Source organism: Tachysurus fulvidraco, chromosome 7, assembly GCF_022655615.1.
Source record: "Tachysurus fulvidraco isolate hzauxx_2018 chromosome 7, HZAU_PFXX_2.0, whole genome shotgun sequence".
Taxonomy (NCBI): domain Eukaryota; kingdom Metazoa; phylum Chordata; class Actinopteri; order Siluriformes; family Bagridae; genus Tachysurus; species Tachysurus fulvidraco.
In genome coordinates, this window is record NC_062524.1 from 11010856 (window position 1) to 11032268 (window position 21413).

The following is a 21413-nucleotide window of genomic DNA, read 5'->3' on the forward strand; positions in this document are numbered from 1 at the left end:
GCAAACAAAGTCAACTGTACCAAATATTAACATTGATTTTCTCAGGCGTTCAAATACTTATTTGCAGCTGTATCATACAAATATATAGTTAAAACAATCATGCATTGTGATTTCTGGATTTTTTTTTTTAGATTATGTCTCTCACAGTGGACATGCACCTACGATGACAATTTCAGACCCCTCCATTAGTTCTAAGTGAGAGAACTTGCAAAATGGCAGGGTGTTCAAATACTTATTTTCCTCACTGTATACTCAAAGTTAGGTCTGGAAAACAATCCCGTACAAATTGTAGCTTGAGCACACTTAAAACACGTCCTGTTTTTCAGGAGCTGAAGCTTGTCAACAAATAAACAAACCCAAAAGCTAATTTAAAGTCAATAATATTGGAAAACAGGGTTTCCCGCAGTGCTTTTCAGTTAAGGCGGCCCGCCTAAGCTCGGAAGCCATACCGCCTTAACTAGGTTGCACTAAATTCCGCTGCACAAAAGGCCGTCTAGTGCATCTCGGAGAATAGCGCAGACACGCTTCACACCATGAGCGCGCACGCGTGCCACACAGCTGAAATGAGAGAAAGACGTGGTCCGTCACTGTCTACAGGATAAAAAAAATCACTAGCCAGTTGATAAAATACGTGTCCACAAAATTTGGAATGTTGTTTTGTTTCTTTCTTATTTATTATTATATGTTATTTAACTTTTATATTTAGTGTTAAATAAATAATTGTTAAATGTAGTACAGAGTCTGTGGTCTCTCTCACAAAGAAGCGCCGCCTCGCCTTAACTAACAAATGTTCTGCGGGAAACCCTGGGAAAATTGTGAATTTCACATTCAAATATGACCGTAAACGTGTCTAAAGAGTGTGTCACTCAGGTCTCTCATACTTTATTGTTCCTTAAGGACAGATTCCTGCAATCTCTAGCTAATGCGCTTTAAAAGGAGTGTTTGAATAGCGCTGTGCCACGCCTAGGGCACTTTATTCATGACTCACATGTTAGCCAGAGACAGAGCGCTGTGTACCCTGAGCAGGGGCGCTGTGTCACGCTGCACTTTGGAAAGCCGTTTCGAAACCTAATAGAAGCATGTGTGGCAGTCATTTCAGCCCCGTCCTCCAGTCTGTGGGGCATAGGGTTAAAGAGTAAAATGGCTCGACTGTTGAAAGGAACACTTGAACATAAGAGGAGGATTTGTCTGCTATTGTGTTTTGTTTGCAATGAACAGAAATCACAAATATTCAGTGTTTAATGTATTGAACTATTTCAGTGCTCTGTTCTTCAAACAGAATCAAAAGTATTACACTAGTTTCCATGTTAATGCTCTGGAGTTTCATTAAAAACAAAAATCTGTTCTTTTTAAACTTTTAGGAGTTTAGGAGTAAAAATCAGTTAAATAACCGTTTCATGTTTTCGGTTGTTTGGTATAATGTTTATTTTCTTTTGTCTGTTGTGTTTGTTTTCCTTTTGTTTATAATGATCGTTTTTGATTGCGGTTTGTTTTTCTTTTCGTTGTGTTACGCTTCCATTTGTTTCGTCGTCTTTTTGATTTTGCTTTTCATTTCTGTTGTTCGTTTTCTTTTTGTTTATTTTTTTCTTTCTCTTAGTTATTTCTCTGTTCTTTAGTGGTGGACTGTCTTTAGTTGTGTTTTGTAGTTTCCTTTTGTTTGGTTTTATTTTCCTCACTTTTTTTATTGTGCAATCGTTTGGTTTTGTTTGCTTGTCTTTTAATTATCGTCATTGTTTAGGTCCCGTTGGTTTTGTTTGGGTTCCTTTGTTTCTTTTCTTTAGTGTGATATTTGGTTTTGTCGTGTTGTGTTTGTGGGTAGTTCAGTCATTAGATTTATTTTTGTTTTGTTTGTTTTTCTTTGGTATTGTAGGTCTGATTCCTACAGACTAGGCCAGTAGAGTATTTTACTCTCTTTACTGTAAAAACTCACAGCATTATTATGGTATAAATTGCGGTAGTGGCCGTATTCAGCATTAGAGACTGTACAACTGTCCAATGGAGTTACAACAGGCGTGGATTTAATTAATCAATTCTATTATTGGAAAGAAATGCTGAATTTTCATCAACCGACTGCTCCAGACAGCCATGGACAGTAATCGTGGCAATCCCACATGAGGTTGCGTAATCTCCAACATGAACGGTCGAAACTAGGCTGCATCAATGACATCACACTTTCTGGTAGACAAATAAAACACAAGAAACCGAATCAATCCTGGCATCGTAAAACAAGTCTTAAGACTCATACGCTACATAAGCTACTAAAGATTCAAACATAGTATACAGAAACATTTAGAACAGGATCCAGGCTATTAACATAACCTACCTTATTACGGTTCTATATTTGTAACTTGACGATTATTTTTTTAAATTTAATGTTTACTCGTCACAGGAACTGAATTCTTTTTTTAAATTTACAATAAAACAAGCTTACACAAGACTTAATATCAGTAGATCTTTCTCTGCGAGTCAAGATGAGATGCCTCACCTCAGTGTCGCTAGCGATTGACACTTTTTCATGTGGTTTTTGCTCCTTCGTCATCACCATCCTCATCTTCTAACAACTAAGTTAAAGGTGGGGTCTCCGTTGTTTGAGAAATGCTTCAGAAAACTGCGTTGGGCCACCAAAAAAAAAAAACTAACGTGTAGCCAATGAGCAGAAAGGGGCGCGTCTTGTCAATATGGGCAGAGAGAGTGTTCATTGCGCATGTGTGACATTAGCAGAAAGCGGTTTTAACATAGACATGGAGAATAAAAAGAAAGAAAGAAAGCAAAGAAAGGCTTACGATAAGGCAAGAAGTAGGACCCGTGTTAATATAGGATCAGCTTTCCCGCGCTGGAGAAAACAAACTAAACGGAGATAAACCTTTCACGGTACAACACACAGTACTACAAAAAGTACTTCAATATTGTACAATACACAGCTTTAGCTTTCATTTCAGCTTAGGGTTTCAGCATTGTTAAAGTTTTACAGTGGATAGAATCAGTTATGGAACAAACTTTCAATAAGATTAGTCAAATGTTACGTTATTAACCAATTAGCGTACACTACCCCATCAGGGTTTCTCGCAACACTTTGCAGTTCAGGTGACCCGCCTAAGCTGGGAAACCCTATCGCCTTAACTAGGTCATTCAAAAAAAAAATTCCGCTGCACAAAAGGCCATCAAGTGCATCTCGAAGAACAGCGTGGACGCGCTTCACACCACGAGCGGGCACACGCGCCACACAGACGAAATGAGAGAGAGTCACTGTCTGGAGGATAACTAGCCAGTTGATAAAACGAGTGTCCGCAAAATTATGAATGTTGTTTTGCACTTTCATTTTTATTATTATATGTTATTTAATTTTTATATTTAGTGTTAAATAAATAATTGTTAAATGTAGTACAGAGTCTGTGGTCTATCTCACAAAGAAGCGCCGCCCTGCCCCCAGCCCCGCCGAACCCTACCGCCTTAACTAACAAATTTTCTGCGGGAAACCATGCCCATACTGATCACCGTTCTTTAAGACTTCTGGGCCTGGCTAGGTCACGGTTCAACTTGGCATATTTTCTAGTTATGATGGACATCTCCTTAGTAACTCGAGGACTAGCTGGACTGTGAATCTCCATCTTGCTCCAACCCAAGTGACTTGAACGAACCCACATCTCGTAAATACAAATTTCCCAGGAGGACGTGAACTCAGTCGGTTGTGAGATGATATTTCTCTAAATTTACGATTTGTCCATCCCTGTGGTTTGTTTCTGAGTGCAGGGAAAAGTTGAGTTGTTGTTTTGTGTACATCATATTGGAAGCTGAGTGTTTTTCCCCTGTAGTAACTCTGTGTATACTGAAAACACAGGAGAGTTATGGTATTGCTTTTGGTCTGTTACCTGAGGACAACGCAAGCTCACAGCACAGCACAACACAACACAAGCTCGTCTGTGGTGCGCTTTATCTCTCCAGCTAAAACCAATCGCTCTGGGAATGAGGAAACAGTCCAAGCAGTCCTTCATATGGAAGCCAACGCTTCCTGAAAGATGAAGGTGTGTCCCAAATTATATTCCAGTACAAATATTGTAAGTGTATAGTGTAGTGTTCATGCTGAAAACTCCAACAAGAGAAAAAAATGAGATGACACTGTCCTTTAAAAATTCACACAATAAACACATTGCGCAGTAAATCACAGTGCGAATGTGTAGTGTGATTTGGGAAGCAGCTTCTTGTCTAATTCCGATCACGGGTCCTGATCCCCAATTTGTGGGTACAGCTTCGAGTTGTGTTTGGACAGTGACTGCATTTTGTTTTGGTACGAATGCATGGATGAAACTGACATGAAATGACACAGAAGTGTGTTTAATTCGGACTTAAGCCGGTTAACAGTAAAAACAAACCCACAAATCACTGCTGCTTTCTCCACTACAGAGCTCATTAAGAGCTACGCAAAATTGTGTTTATTTATTTATTGTTTTAATATTAATGAAAAGCAATGCAGTTTGTGCAACTCTTCATATTCCCTCTTCACGATCACTTCCTCACATCTCCGGGGTTGTCTTTAATGGATTCGCAGCTCTATTTTAACTCGTTTCCTGCACGAACCGCCCGATACGCAGCTTTGCTAACTGTGACCTGTTCTGTGGGAGACAGACAGGACATCTGTTAAACCTGTTCTGCTGCAGTGAGCTATTTATGTCATCAACCACTGGAGCAGATGAGCCATTAGTGCGGTGTTCTCACGGAGCACCGCAACTTACACACACAATCACACAAGTTTAAACACGTCGAAATGCCCCGGAGAGCAAAGCAAGCCCACTTCATCCCGTGCAGAGATACGATCTAAGTGATACGGTCATACACCCTGAATGAATGGATCGAATGTGACTGAATAACATGCTGAACTCCTGTCAGGATGTTTACAGCAAATCTGTGCTCTCTATTCACTCGCTACCTTCTTAACCAGGACACCAGATTACTCACCTTTCTGCTCCTGCTTTTGGAACAGAAACCACAACAGTCGAGCTGAGGTGAAGGAGTAAAAATGTCGGCTCCAGAGAATTTCACACTGATGTGATTTTACGCCCAAAGACTAAGACCTGATCTTGTGCTGGGTTTCATTTTGCTGTTGCTTTATTACTTTTAGCTGAACCAAATGGACCAGGTGATTTTCTAACGCAGCTCGAGCTTGTCTAAAGCCAGGCTCGCACTGGGCGATTTTTCATAATCCTTGTCGATTGTTGCTTTCAGAAGGTGCGACCATGATCCCCATGTCACGCTGTAGGATCTTAGTTGTCGTCGTGTCACACTGTACCACAGTAAGGACGCGTCATAAGGGGATGCACACAAGAAGACTTGTCCGGGGTTTTACGTCATAAATCCGTGACACGTTCGGCTCCGCATTCTCTCTCTAAAATGGCAGGTAGCAGCAAACAAAAACAGTTTGTAGCAATTGGATTTTTGTCCTGCTGCACTGTCCACATGAATCGTTTCGACGTCTTCCCTGAGGTGGTTTGAAGTTGTCACGTTTGTCGTAAGAGATGTCACACTGCAGGTAAATGTCTGAACCCTTCAGACACTGCCAGAACTTCATCAGAGAAAAAACCATTAAGCCATGTCAAACCAGCCATAAGTGACTACAGATTTTACCCTGGGATTCTAGTGTGAGCCCGGCTGTGAGGAATAAATACAAAAATACGGTAAAGAAGATCGCTCACCAATCCGTGTGCTAAGCAACTAAACGCTGTGAGAAGCAAAGGAATTTTCGTGTGAGAGACGGGCTACATTGCTGCAGGACCAAAGTATAACAAAGCCCAAGGATAAAAGTTACAACAGTGTGGAATCTGAGCGGAAACTGCGCAGATAAACACACCTCTGTTTGAGACGGCTGACTTTACGAGTTGGTGTAACTCCCACAATGCCCCGGTGTTCATTCCACCCTGCAGGCAAAGCGAGTGAACACAAGCACGAGCAGAAACACTTCAGGAAGCCAAGTCGGTATTTAAATGATGCACAGGCCCTTCGCTGCGTGCTACAGCATGAACCAATGTCAGTGCGCGTGAACGTGGGGGGTTTGGGCTCTGAATCGACTCGGCGCGTTTTTTTAAAAGTAACAAATAAAACAAAGAAAAACGCGGAAATGGAAAGAAGGAGCTGGACTGACAGGTTTGGTGAAGTGACCCGATCCCGCTTTGGAATATTTACATAAGCACAGACAGGTGAAAGTACACACAGGGCTAGTAGACTACATGTGTTAGCATGAGCGCAGGGCAAAACAGAGAAGACTAAGACTCCGTCATGTTCTCTTCCTTCACAAGCACTAAAACAATCTCACTTAGTCCAATTTAAAGGAGTTAAAGCAACATACAATAATTTCTTACTGTATTTAATGTGATTTAACAGTTTTAGCAACTTTACTTACTGTTAAGGACAACAACATGAGAAAGCTGAGGGAAAAAATACAAAAATGTGTGTGTGTGTGTGTGTGTGTGTGTGTGTGTGTAAAGTGAATGTGAGACGTGAGTGTGTGTGTGTGTGTGCGTGTAAAGTGAATGTGAGATGCGAGTGTGTGTGTGTGTGTGTGTGTGTGTGTGTGTGTGTAAAGTGAATGTGAGAGAGGGAGAGAGAGAGTGTGTGTATGTGTGTGTATCTAACCCTAAGTCTATACTCTTCCACATCACGTCTCTCTATAACTCCACGCGTCTCGGGCCCCGGGCCCTGACTTACACTAAACTTTGCCATACTGTGTGTAGAATCATTACTCCATACTGTGTGTAGAATCATTACTCCATACTGTGTGTAGAATCATTACTCCATACTGTGTGTAGAATCATTACTCCATACTGTGTGTAGAATCATTACTCCATACTGTGTGTAGAATCATTACTCCATACTGTGTGTAGAATCATTACTCCATACTGTATACTGGGATAAAGTCATTATCACACTCAGACACGTGGTTACTCCCAGTTTCAGAACGACTGATAATGGAGTAGAACTGCACTCTTACTTGTGCTGATATATATATATATGTAGCATTTTAAACAGCTAATAAATATGGACTAAAGGCTAAGTTTTGTGGGCTGTTACGCCTATCTGGCCCCGCCCCCTTCTTTTCTTTTCCCCCTTCATACTGCATACAGCCTCATACATGAGCAGCAGCTGTTCTTCAGCTAAACTTTACATCAGGTGATCAGCGAGAACTGTCGTTTCTGTCGCTACTTAGCGCTGGAAGATTTTACGCTAGCACAGCTGCACCGCATTAACATCTCGTTCCGAAGGCTGCGGATGGAGGGAAGCGAGACGGCAAATCGGTACCGAGCTTTTCACACTAATCGCTGGAATCCTTCTATCTTGATGGGCGTGGCCTCTTACAGCTCGACTCCGCCCCCGTTCGATGGCAGGACACGAGAGCTGACAGGATGGAGTATAAAAATGCATTTAAATTATATGGCATCTTCGTAGGCGAGACTGAAGCTGCTTAGCAAGTTCAGCTGGGCTTCTCTTACGCCTTGCACAATAACTGGCAGAGATTATGAAATGGATTTTTTTTTTCGTGGCCTGAAATGGTTTTGTCGATGGTTTCAGTGTTCTGGGTGTTGTAGTGTAGACACGTGATGGCTTTTGATTACAAAAGTGCTTTCTCTCTCTGTGTACCGTGTGGCTGTAGTACAGACAGAACAAAATGAAAATTTTGTTCGAACACCAAATAAAATCTCTGCATCCACCCGCTACACTCTGAATCTGAAAGCTATTATTTCTGCAGAAGTGATGATTCTGACCTTGATGATGTTACATGATGCCTCTCAGAATACTGTCAGGTTTGCTTGATCACAAAAATCATGGAATCCTGTAAAGACTTGTACATTTACGGAGCATCTCGCACGGTAAAGACGATCCACAAACACGTTTGTCCGGCACGATCTGATCTTTTGTTTTCTTTCTGTGAACTCTTCTAAAGTGTTGAACATAATGATCAAAAATGGAATGGAAGACTCATAACGTTTAATTGTTACATGAAATTCTAAAAAAATTTAGGAATGTCAAAAAATACGAAGCACTAAGCGGACAATGCATGATTTAAGATCTTCTCTGAAACTAAAAACACGCAGCTGCATTTCGAATGAACAGCACATGTAGAGCATGAGAGCTTTTCTGTAATGATTAACTTTTCTTCTGCTGAGTTTAAGTTTGTTGGTGGTTTTTCCATGGCTCTGGGAATGCGCTGCGGAACTGCAACCACTTCCTGTCTAGATAAACATGATAAGAAAGACAGATACCCGGGACAGCCGTGTCCTTTGAGCCGTCTCTCGATCTACACTTTCAGCCACGTATCAGCACGTCGTTCGGAATAAGTCGCTTACCTTTGGTAGAAATCTGTCTTTAACCGGATACAGCGAGAGTCTGCTCCATATCTCTAGTTGTGTTTTTAAAGCAGAGTCTCAGGGAGCTCATCATCCAGCTTTAAACCTGTGTGCATCGGCACAGTTGGGCACGGAGCTTGTTCTGACTCGCTGGTGACACACACGAGGAACGTACAGGAATGTGCAGAACGAGGGGCTGGCTTTGGTTTCAATCCAAAACACCAATCTCGATGATTTGCGTGATTCCAGTTTGTCCCAGAAATCATCGCGCTGAAAGATGCTTGAGTGTTAAACTAGTATGTTCTTTCAATATTCGGTTTAGAGGGATGTTGTACTTGAGAGCATGCATTTAGATCTCAGAAGTACAAATTTGTGACGAGACGAGACCATACCGTAGTGAAGATTCCCGTTACGACTTGCTCTCACTTCAGGAGTGGATTTCTTTCCAAATAAAAATAAAATCCAAGTTGTATAGTTATGCACTATTCTACACCACTGTGTAGTATAAACAGTGTATACACCAAGTACCCGGAAGATGCACTTATTATCTTGATGCACTCAGCTCGTTTACATAGTAGATAAGGGGCGGGGCAACGAGGCACTGATGAGGCAGTGGATAAGAAAGATGTTAAAGATGTCGGACAACACACCAGTTAACGAGACTTCTTACAAATGCTCTTTAAATCAGCCCTCGGTATGTGATTTATTTTTCAACATTTTAAAGATTCTCCATATTCTGCTTATTCTAGAGTCATCGCATTACACGTGCTTGATGTCATCTGCAATCGACTGTCATTACTTGTACTTCCTGTTAATAAAACAGATACTACACGTATAAAATCCATACACTAGGTGCTGAAGTATATCGTGCATAGTGTAAACGCAGTTACGGTTGTGTGAGGTGGCTCACTGTTGATTACATTCCAAACAGCATCAAACCTCTGCGTGTTTCACTCTTCTGATACTACACAATTCCAATTTTTTTTTAAATTAACATTCAATGAGGAATCATTTATATTTATATTTATGTTGTGAGACATTTACACAAGTTCCTGCTATTATTTGTTACAGCAGATCTAAACCTCACCAGCCTCTCAGTTTTCTTTTCACTGTACATTAGCAGGACAAAAATATGCACCAGTGTTCCTATTGACCTATCGACCAATCACCGTCCACCAGTGTTCCTATTGACCAATCACCGCCCACCAGTGTACATTTCGGACAATCACTGACCACCAATGTTCCCTGAATTCAGTGTTCAATACCTAATCGCCAGTGTTCCCATAGACCCAATACCTAATCACCAGTGTTCCTATCGACCCAATACCTAATCGCCAGTGTTCCTATCGACCCAATACCTAATCACCAGTGTTCCTATGGACCAATACCTAATCACCAGTGTTCCTATGGACCAATACCTAATCACCAGTGTTCCTATCGACCCAATACCTAATCACCAGTGTTCCTATCGACCCAATACCTAATCGCCAGTGTTCCTATCGACCCAATACCTAATCACCAGTGTTCCCATAGACCCAATACCTAATCACCAGTGTTCCTATCGACCCAATACCTAATCGCCAGTGTTCCTATCGACCCAATACCTAATCACCAGTGTTCCTATGGACCAATACCTAATCACCAGTGTTCCTATGGACCAATACCTAATCACCAGTGTTCCTATGGACCCAATACCTAATCGCCAGTGTTCCTATGGACCAATACCTAATCGCCAGTGTTCCTATGGACCCAATACCTAATCACCAGTGTTCCTATGGACCCAATACCTAATCACCAGTGTTCCTATGGACCCAATACCTAATCACCAGTGTTCCTATGGACCCAATACCTAATCGCCAGTGTTCCTATCGACCCAATACCTAATCGCCAGTGTTCCTATCGACCCAATACCTAATCACCAGTGTTCCTACGGACCAATACCTAATCACCAGTGTTCCTATCGACCCTATACCTAATCGCCAGTGTTCCTATCGACCCTATACCTAATCGCCAGTGTTCCTATCGACCCAATACCTAATCGCCAGTGTTCCTATCGACCCAATACCCAATCGCCAGTGTTCCTATCGACCCAATAGCTAATCGCCAGTGTTCCTATGGACCCAATACCTAATCACCAGGGTTCCTATGGACCCAATACCTAATCACCAGTGTTCCTATGGACCCAATACCTAATCACCAGTGTTCCTATGGACCCAATACCTAATCACCAGTGTTCCTATGGACCCAATACCTAATCACCAGTGTTCCTATGGACCCAATACCTAATCACCAGTGTTCCTATGGACCCAATACCTAATCACCAGGGTTCCTATGGACCCAATACCTAATCACCAGGGTTCCTATGGACCCAATACCTAATCACCAGGGTTCCTATGGACCCAATACCTAATCACCAGGGTTCCTATGGACCCAATACCTAATCACCAGTGTTCCTATGGACCCAATACCTAATCACCAGGGTTCCTATGGACCCAATACCTAATCACCAGGGTTCCTATGGACCCAATACCTAATCACCAGTGTTCCTATGGACCCAATACCTAATCACCAGTGTTCCTATGGACCCAATACCTAATCACCAGTGTTCCTATGGACCCAATACCTAATCACCAGTGTTCCTATGGACCCAATACCTAATCACCAGTGTTCCTATGGACCCAATACCTAATCACCAGGGTTCCTATGGACCCAATACCTAATCACCAGGGTTCCTATGGACCCAATACCTAATCACCAGTGTTCCTATGGACCCAATACCTAATCACCAGGGTTCCTATGGACCCAATACCTAATCACCAGGGTTCCTATGGACCCAATACCTAATCACCAGTGTTCCTATGGACCCAATACCTAATCACCAGTGTTCCTATGGACCCAATACCTAATCACCAGGGTTCCTATGGACCCAATACCTAATCACCAGTGTTCCTATGGACCCAATACCTAATCACCAGTGTTCCTATGGACCAATACCTAATCACCAGTGTTCCTATGGACCAATACCTAATCACCAGTGTTCCTATGGACCCAATACCTAATCACCAGTGTTCCTATGGACCAATACCGACTTGTAGCTACTTTCTGTAATCTGTGGCCTAATCTGTAGAATATCTGATACAAAGTGTAACAGTAATTATTAAAAGTATAAACCTCACAACCGACTGTTTACAACTCACAAGGTAACAACTCACAAGGTAACAACTCCCCCCCCCCCGTCCCTCCCTCCCCTTGTGACAGGTGCACCAAGTTATACGAGTTAAAATAAACCAGTTAAATCATACAATGTGTTCCTTTAACTTTAAGCTCAGCTGGTCCAAATAAAAACAATAGTCATTAAGGGATGTGTGTAAACACAACACAGGACATACAGTATAAACAAGCTAACGTGCTAAACAGCTAGCACCTTACCTGTGCTACCAAACCAGCCCTTTTCTCCATTATAACTATTATTATAATCACTGCTACTTCTCTTCTTTTATACAGCGGTGTTTAAAGACCACCTTATAACCTTGTGTTTTATCGCTGTGTGTCACTGTCTTCTGGCTTAACTTTCTGATTCACAAGCGCCCGCTAGCGTAGTTAGCGTAGTTAGCTTAGTTAGCAAATAACCTTATATAAGCAACAGGTAGCACTCAAAGTCTCACGGTTCAGTTTACAAAGTGCCCGTTAGTACATGATGACCATATAACAATGATCTGTACGAGGAGATACTTTGGAGATACTTTGGAGAAACTTTTCAGGCTCTTACCTGCTCACGGAAACATATAGTTTGTGTAGCTGACGACAGTCTGGAATAATCTGTCGGATAAATCTGTGTTAAACATCCACAAACTCGTAAGACAGTAGATAACCCGATAAGACACAAGTTGTACTGGTTAGTAATCAAAGCAGACGTTAATCACGTTTATTACAATAATCAGTCAGCCTACCTGTAATGTTGGTTACACACAGGGAGACGAGGTTGATAGGGTTGCCAAATTGACCTGAACTCCCCTTGTTACGGTGTAGCAGATCACCTGGAGGCTGGTGGACAGAAATGTGTAGCGTGGATAAAATAAAATAAAAGTTAAAAGTATATATATATATATATATATATATATATATATATATATATATATATATATATATATATATACATTAAATCATATAGATATAATATATATTTATTAAATATACATTTCATTATATATATACTATATATATATATATATATATATATACATTAAATCATATAGATATAATATATATTTATTAAATATACATTTCATATATATATATATATATATATATATATATATATATATATATATATATATATATATATGTTTGTTTAGCAGGAAACCACATTGGGTGTTTGAGTCATGTCTGCTATCTGGTGGACAGTTTTTGTACTACTACTATTACTACTGTTAGTGCTTTTGGTGATACCACTAAGTTTGTTATCAAAATGTTAACACCTGAAACGTCTTTTCCAGTTTGGTCAATAAAAACTAGAGAATGAATTTCCACCTTGAAAGCAATATCACCCGCATTATCTTAAAGTCAACATATTCAGTGCTTGTGCAAAATTGTTTGTTTACAACAGTTCTATGAACAAGGCATTAATATAATATCCAGTGATGTTTTAAATACAATATAAACAAAAGTTCTATCTATATTTGCTTCTTTAGCAGAAATCGGTCAGGTTCAAACCACACTCACTTTGTAGGCTGTATGGTCATATGGATATGGATATGGATATTCGTGTTAAAGCTGTAAAATCAGTGTCACCTTTTCTTTTTATCTTCAACTGACAGGCTTTCATATTATAAACCAAAAGAAGTAACTGTTGTATAACATACTGTAAAGAAGCACAGTGGACACTTAGGTCAAGACTCATCACCATTTTAATAGAAATGAACGGCATGTCATTCACAACAGTACTTTTGGTAAATAAGGCCTTACTTATGACGTCACTATGAGCTCCCTTTATGTTTTTTTTTTTTTTACTTCATATGCTTGAGTTGCAACGGTTCAGTTCTAGACATTAATCCCCTATCTAGTGAAAATAAACCTGGATCATGAAGTTACACTCCGTGTGAATGTGATTCATGAGACTTGACAGCAAAAATGCAGACTGAAAAATCAGTCAAATTTGGTGTCCTGGTCAATGATGACAAACAAGTGTACCAACCTCTTCAAGGCACTATGAAATATGGTAGCTTAGTGGTTAAGGTGTTAGATTATTGATTGAAGGGTTGTGAGTTCAAATCTCTTGGCCACCCAGATATCCCTGCTGGGCCCTTCAAGCAAAGCCCTTAACACTCAGTTGTGTAAGAGCATCTACTAAATGCCGTAAATGTTTTATTGATACACTGAGACATGAAATCCCATTTCTAAAACAGTGTTTACAAAATGCTGAATATTTTCCAAATTCATTATCAACCATGGTTTTAACATCTTAAATCAAAGGAGGAAGTTTTACTAAGTAAAATAAAATAATGCATAATGAGTTATGTCTACATTAATCCTTATTGCTTCTTAAGGGTGTTTTGGGCCCCTTGAGAGATTTTGACATGCTCTTACATTTGGTTCTTTTTAGTTGCTTTCAAATATATTATTGACAAAAGACTTATTTTACTGTATTCAGCACAAACTGGGCTACCATAATATGTAAACAACTTATGTGTGTGTGTTTGTATTTTTGACAAAATAAGGTTTATGTGTGGTTTTTGGAAAAAAAAAAAAAACTCATTGAAATAAGGCCACAAAACCTATAGTAAACATGTTTTCACAAGACTTTTTGAGAACAGATCTTCTAATGTAGGGGTTTTTTTTTTGTAATCATGTGAAAATCATCCTTCCTGCTCATTCGCATTAAACAATACATTGATTTAAAATTTAAAAGACACTTTCTACTTTGAAAGGCCATATGCGAAGAGGTGTTGACATGCTGTGACTGATAGCTTTGTAGACAATGGGTCACATAATGAGCTGTGGATTACATAATGACCTGTGGATCACTGAGCCAGGATCTGAATGAGAAGTAGAGTACAACCAGAATGTGTTTCCTTTGTGGTTTATTTAAAATACACATTAGCAAGGACAGCATTAAAAAGGGAATTGTGTAACAATAAAACAATACAGTAGAGTATGTATAAAAAATAAAAAAAGGAGCATAACAAAAACAATAACACAATACACTAGAGTAAGGTTCCTCAAATCCTAGCCTGTAGGGCTACAATATTATGCATTATATATATAGAGAGAGAGAGTGCAAGAGTGCAACAATAACAGTAAAACAATACTATGCAAAATCCCTGTGCCACTCTTGAAAGCAGTTCCTGTTCAACTGAAGACACAGGTGAACATTGCATGCCAGGCATTTCCATGGTGTTTTGTTGTGCTTATGTACATAGCTCTTGCGGCCAGCAGTGGCAACATTTCTGACATCAGAGGACAGTTCAGCTCCTGGAGCTGGTACATGATCAGAGTCGGTCTGTTTTGGCACTACTTTCTGTGTGACGCTACAAAGCTCTGCAATAAGTTGGAACAACTTATTGCAGAGCTTTGTAGCGTCATAATAAATAAATTCTTTATTGGAAACGTCACCATACAGTTCTTTATGCACAATGAAACTGTTGGTGGCAGCGATGTCCAAGAAGTCTAGAAAAATCTTTCTGTACCACTTCATTGTTTTGTGCTGTGCTGTGCTGTGCTGTGTAGTACTGTAAAAGTTGATCAGACAGGTCAACACCCCCCATGTGCTGGTTGTATGCAGTTACAAGTGCAGTGCATGGAAATGTCTTTGTTTCCCATGTACCTTGTAATTTCACCCTCCTCTGCACAGAGTCTCCTGTATATGCAGAATGAATGGTGGAACACAATGAGACCTCTCGTGTGTCCATCCACTTCACAAATACAAGAGGCCCATCCCGAATCCACCTGATGGATCGCCTAGGAGAGTTTTTAGAGAGAATTATCTGCATTTCGAGAGCAATCTTTCCTGTTCTCTCTGTACGTCCCACATGCACCAAACTGCATGGATAGCAAGTCTTTTAAGAGCTTTGGACTTGTGTAAAAATTGTCCATGTACACATGGTACCCAGAGCCTAAAACTTTACCATCCAAAAGAGATGTCACAGCATCATATGATAGTCCATGGTATGTGGGAAAGTTGTTCTTTCCTCTGTATACAGAAAAGTCCATGGTGTATCCATTTGAGGAATCGGCAAGAACTTGAACCCCCCACTTAGTTGGCTTGGCTTTCATGTACTGTCATCCCAGTGTTACCTTTGCATGCTACCATCCTCTCTTCCACAGCTAAATGTCTTCTAGGATGATCGATTGCTTTGCAGGTCTTACGGATTGTGTCCATAAGCGGTTTCATTCTGAACAGACGGTCATGTTTAGATGTGCCCCTCTTTCTGTCGTTTTCTTTGTCTGCATCTGGGTTACTCATAACTGGGTTATCTACATAACACGAAATATTCCTGTATCTGTCCCTTGACATAATTGTTGCTGGAAAGGGAACTGTGAAAATACTGCTCTGTCGCCAGTAGTCTATAATGGAGGGCAACTTTACCAGTAGTCTATAGATAGAGGGCAACTTTACCAGTAGTCTATAGATAGAGGGCAACTTTATCAGTAGTCTATAGGTTGAAAATAGCCCAATGTAGCGATACATCTCACTCATGGTTACATCTCACCATTTGTATTTTCGTCCCACACACAAACATGACCATCAATAATTGTGTCATTGGTAAAGTTGTTTGCATATGTCATACAATGCAATAATGATTCAAACTAAATATAATTTAATAAAATATAAAATATGTGCTTACTCAGGATGATTCTCGGTCGAAATCAAAATGGAGCGACCAGTGTGTGGCCTGGTGTGAGTTTTCAGTGAAGGCAAGGGTGATGCAGCAACATTCCCAAAAATAACCAAACAATATATTTTAGGATGATGAATACACGTGAACAATATATATTTGTTAGCATGCATTGTAGATATAGCATTTGCATGTCCGGTCGCAGCTCATTATCAGATAATGACCTGAGCTGGGAATTCTGTGCCTCTACTTCGTTTCACATGATTTCTATTCATTGGGAACATGTTTTTTATTTCACCAACTTATTCTAAAATTACATACTTTAAGCTGTCTAAAGATATATTTTTTATTTCCGTGTGTCAGATATTGGCCGAGTTTCAGCGCTTTTTAGTGACGTGTTTCTAAATGAAGATCATGCAGACAAAGGGGACAGACGGCGCACCCGGATTATTTTATTCATTAAAAAAAATACAACGTTTTGTTTATATAGTGAGCATACACAAATGAAAGTAGACCCTTTACAGATTTAAATAATGTATTACTTTTACATGTTTGATCAAAATATGACAGAGCAGTTTAAGCTCTTTTTGCTGGCATCTGAAAAAAAAAAAAGCACGTTTGGGCGCCGTCAGCAAATCAGACTCCAGAGGGTTAAGATGGTTCATACTAACAGTTTCATGCATCCATTATAGTTCTTATAACTTTTCCTATCTCTACTCTCTATGATACCAATTAACCTGAACCATGTTGTCTGAACCATCTTAAACATTGTTAACTTCTACATTCTACATGTACAATAGACATGATTAGAACTCTCTTTCTACTTATTTTGTTACTTATATATGGCTATATTGGGTCAACTTCCTTTTTGCTTTTGATCACATTCCCTTCCACTGCCACACAAATCATAATAATCTGTGGGAATAATTGAACAAATCAATATTTACAGTGTAATAAAGGAAGTAGCAATAAAAACCAGGTCAGTTGTGTCTTGTGAAATGTGCTGTAGTGGTTTATTGGGATATAATCTACATCCTCAGATTGTTAAGTAAATTGTATCTGTATTATAACATCGAATATATCTTTCATGTTAGTCAGTAAGTGTGTATTTGTACTGTCTCCAACTCTGTCTACAATTTATGTAACATGTCTGCCATGGTTGGGGTCTAAATAATGTTTAATCCAGATACAGATCAAGAGCTTCAGTTAATGATTACTGATCAAATACCAGAATAAAGGAAAATGTGATCGCTGGGACTTTGACTGTGGCATGAGTGCTGGGATGTTTATGCTCAAAAAACTGGAAGTTAGAAGGTTACGGTAACTCAAACAGCCACTCTGTACAATCCAGCTAAGCAGAAAATCATCTCAGAATGCACAAGATGTCAAATCTTTAGGTGAATAGGATTTAAAAAAGAGCAGAAGACCACAATCAAGCATCAATCCCATCATTCAAGTGAAGGAATCTGAGACTACACTGGGCACAGGATTAATGTACCTGGACAGTTGGGAATCTGCTTGATCTGGTGAATCTTAATTTCTGCTGTGATACACTGAATTGGAGGTAATACTATTAATCAACAGACCCAACCTGCCTCATGTCAAACTTTTAGCCTGGTGATGATGCTTTGTTCAAACCCACGGTCTCATCTTATAAAGACCAGCACTCCCATCACTCCCAGCACCATATCACAAAGCATTTTCAATGTGGAAGAGCAAGAGACACTCAGCTGACAAATAAATCTTCTAAAATACTAATTATGTCAAGCAAATGTGTAAACATGGTCCAGAATTACAAAGAACTTTTTTTCTTGTGGAATCATGGTCATGAGGAATTTTTTGTGCTCGTTCTGAGAGCAACGTGGGATCCTAATGTAATGTGCCTCATAATGTTTCTCTGGTGTTCCTAATAAAGTGCTTGTTGATTGAATATTTTATTTTGGTCCTTTACACAATATTATTGCTAGATTGATATGATAAAACTTTGACCTGGCAGAATTTCATTGTTATGCAGGTACATTATTTATCTTTATGGTATCGTAATAGTTAATTTTTATTGACATGGTGAACAAGGCTCTTTTGTCACACTCTGAGGCTGTACACTGTTGTTCTAGTCCATATCTAGGAGTCAGATATTTTCAATCAGTATAAACAAATGCTCTCTCAAGTCAGAAATAAAACAAATCAGTTTTAAATGCTTAGGAAGAAGCACTTGGAGCATCTCATTGAGCAGAAATCTCTCTCTTTCCTGCATTTGTAGCTTAATGTTTTGTTTTGTTAATAAATTTCCTATTATTGCATTTTTTTGTTTGATTCTTATGTGCAATCATGTATTTGTATTTTCTTGTATTTACTTCTAATTCGACTTTGTATGTGTGTTTGTGTGCAAGATGCTCTGCTTTTGTTTTTAGGGTGATTTTTATTAATCATTCTGTCCTGGGATATAATGTATAATATTTATGGACTCTAGATGCTACAAATTAGTATTTTACAACGTTTCTAGCCACTAGATGGCAGTAGCACATGGGAATTTAAGCAAGAGCAAGTTGGAGGAAATCTTCATGGACATGAAGAGAATATCACAGAGATTCCACACAGGCAGTTAGTCGAGCTCAGGACTGAGGCAGGGACCGAACTTAGTAGCTGTTTTAGCTCAGATTTTGGTCTACAAAAAGAAATGATGAGCATTATTTCCTTTTGCACTGTTTATTCCCTCAGAGAGGTGTGAAATATCACAGCTGGAAGCTCACACGTGGAGACATCATGTGGCAGAGAAACTGAATAAAGAGTGAGACATACTGGACACATTATTATTAGTTTCATGCTTTTGACAAAACAAGCTACAGTTTATTTGATGAACAACTCTAAAGTTATAGCTTGCTTTTCTACTTCCAAACTTCCTGAAGCCTTACATTTTTAGGATCATTTGCTCAAATAAGCTTTTTTGTTGTTGTTGTTTTGATTACGTCCATTTTTTTAACATTTACCTTACACGGCACGGTGGCTTAGTGGTTAGCACCTTTGCCTAAAGTAAAAAATTTGTAATGTCCGCAACACTTTTTAAACTCCCATCTTTATTAATTAATTTAAAAAAAGCAACGTTTCGACCCTGTTGGGTCTTCTTCAGGCAAATGAAGCACATTTGTCAAAAGGGGAGGGGGGGGTATATAGGCCTTGCAATCAACTGCCCCACCCTGTGATATCAATTAACTTAATTGGGTCTAAACAAGCCTAATATCCCCACCCTTTACTCAATTAAAAGAACACATTCATAGAAGAACAATACAATGAAAAACCACTGCAATGGAAGAAGCAGCTCCACACCAGCATACATGCTCAAAAACAACATGAAAACCACCCTACATTTACACAAAAGACCACAGAAAAATAGTCAATAAAAAAAAAAAAAATTTTTTTGAGTAAAGGGTGGGGTTATTAGGCTTGTTTAGACCCAACTAAGTTAATTGATATCACAGGGTGGGTCAGTTGATTGCAAGGCCTATATACCCCCCCCACCCCCACCCCCCTTGACAAATGTGCTTCATTTGCCTGAAGAAGACCCAACAGGGTTGAAACGTTGCTTTTTTTAAATTAATTAATTAATAAAGATGGGAGTTTAAAAAGTGTTGCGGACATTACAAATTTTTTACTTTAACAGTTTCTTTTGTCCTGCACCTGCCGGAAGGTGGGATGTGCACACAATTACTGATGTAGCACCTTTGCCTCACACCTCCAGGGTTGGGGGTTCGAAACCCGCCTCCGCCTTGTGTGTGGAGTTTGCATGTTCTCCCTGTGCCTTGTGGTTTCCTCCGGGTACTCCGGTTTCCTCCCACGTTCCAAAGACATGCATGGTAGGTTGATTGGCATTGTTCATAGTGTGTGTGAGTGAATGAGAGTGTGTGCCCTGCGATGGGTTGGCACTCCATCCAGGGTGTATCCTGCCTTGATGCCCGATGACGCTTGAGATAGGTACAGGCTCCCCGTGACCCGAGGTAGTTCGGATAAGCGGTGAATGAATGAATGAATGAATTTACCTTACACATAGTCTCAGCCAACCTGGAGTCTATCGCAGGGGACACAAGCACAAGGCAAAAGATGTGAAGATTGAGAAGATGTTAAGTACAAGTATAACGGTGTTAAGTCTCAGATATAATATTAAGTCATGACTCAATTGACTTTCAGTGCGAGATGTTTTTCCTTCTGTTGGGAAAACCTTACACAGAATAATCTTCATCTTCATTAAATGCCGCTGCCAGAGTTCTTACCAGGACAAGAAAGTATGATCATATAACCTCAATTTTATCATCTCTACACTGTTTTCATATTTAGCTTCCAAACTTTGGATTAGTCTTCCTGATCTTCCACTTTCCCAGATTAAATGTAGATTAAAAATGTATCTCTTCAGTCAGGCATACACATAATACATCCCATAATATTGTGCTCTATTACATCAGACCAAACGCACATTATAATCTAGTGCTTGCTAATATTATGAACAGCAGCTACATTAGTTCCTCTCCACTTCTTCTCTCTTTCTACCATCCGGAGGCATCCAGAAATTGTACCAACTCCGATTGTCTTCCGTGTCATAAAGATTTTGGACCTTCACCGAGATGAGACCAACCATGTGAGGATCTGGAGGCATCTAGAGATTTACCAGCTCCAGCTGGACTCATGAAGTATTCGGACATACTAAGAGCAGATGCCACCTACATGTGGCCTATAAGAACAACAAACTCCTCATCAATACAACATTTTTGGACTGTATATTGAATTAGCGTATATTTATAATCACACCCTCCAATGTGCTATACAAATAAATTTGAAATGGTATTTGAATAACAGATGCTTATGAGCAAGCACTTGACGAATCTTTGAAAGCAGGAATGGGTTTGATTTTTTTTTTTTTTTTTTGTGTATTCATTTTAATAAATTTGTCACCCTTAGTAGGCTAGATAAAAGCAGAAATACCTACGAAATACCACAAATTCTTAAGAAGCCATTAAGCACCACTGTGGAGTGTAACATGACAAAAACATTCAATTAAACATGGACACAACAACAACAGGTGCAAATTCCATTTTTTGGGCTCTGGAGGGGGAAAAAATACTCTTTTTCTTCTTCGTAGAACCGTATACACCTTGACAAAGAGCCATTTAAGAACCTTTGTGTGTAAGAGTGTAGGGAACAAAGCGATCTGGTCTGTCTGCCTTAAACGTCGCGGTTTATATCGTCCTGTACAACA

General features: G+C 39.7%; 1 protein-coding gene across 9 annotated transcripts in view; it reads right to left on the reverse strand.

The window, feature by feature from the left end:
- Window positions 1-12389, reverse strand: part of phactr4a (phosphatase and actin regulator 4a) — a 51639-nt gene extending 39250 nt beyond the window's left edge. For 4 of the 9 annotated variants that reach the window (XM_047816064.1, XM_047816065.1, XM_047816063.1 and 1 more), the window contains exon 1: window positions 11763-11807. In XM_047816064.1, the coding sequence (XP_047672020.1) occupies window positions 11763-11792 (30 nt within the window). In that variant the 5' untranslated portion in view covers window positions 11793-11807. Of the gene's footprint in view, window positions 1-4953; window positions 5046-8333; window positions 8521-11762; window positions 11808-12102; window positions 12166-12283 lie in introns of those variants that run through there. The other 5 variants (XM_027143818.2, XM_027143819.2, XM_027143822.2 and 2 more) reach the window with 5 other exon arrangements.
- Window positions 12390-21413: the final 9024 nt, after the last annotated feature.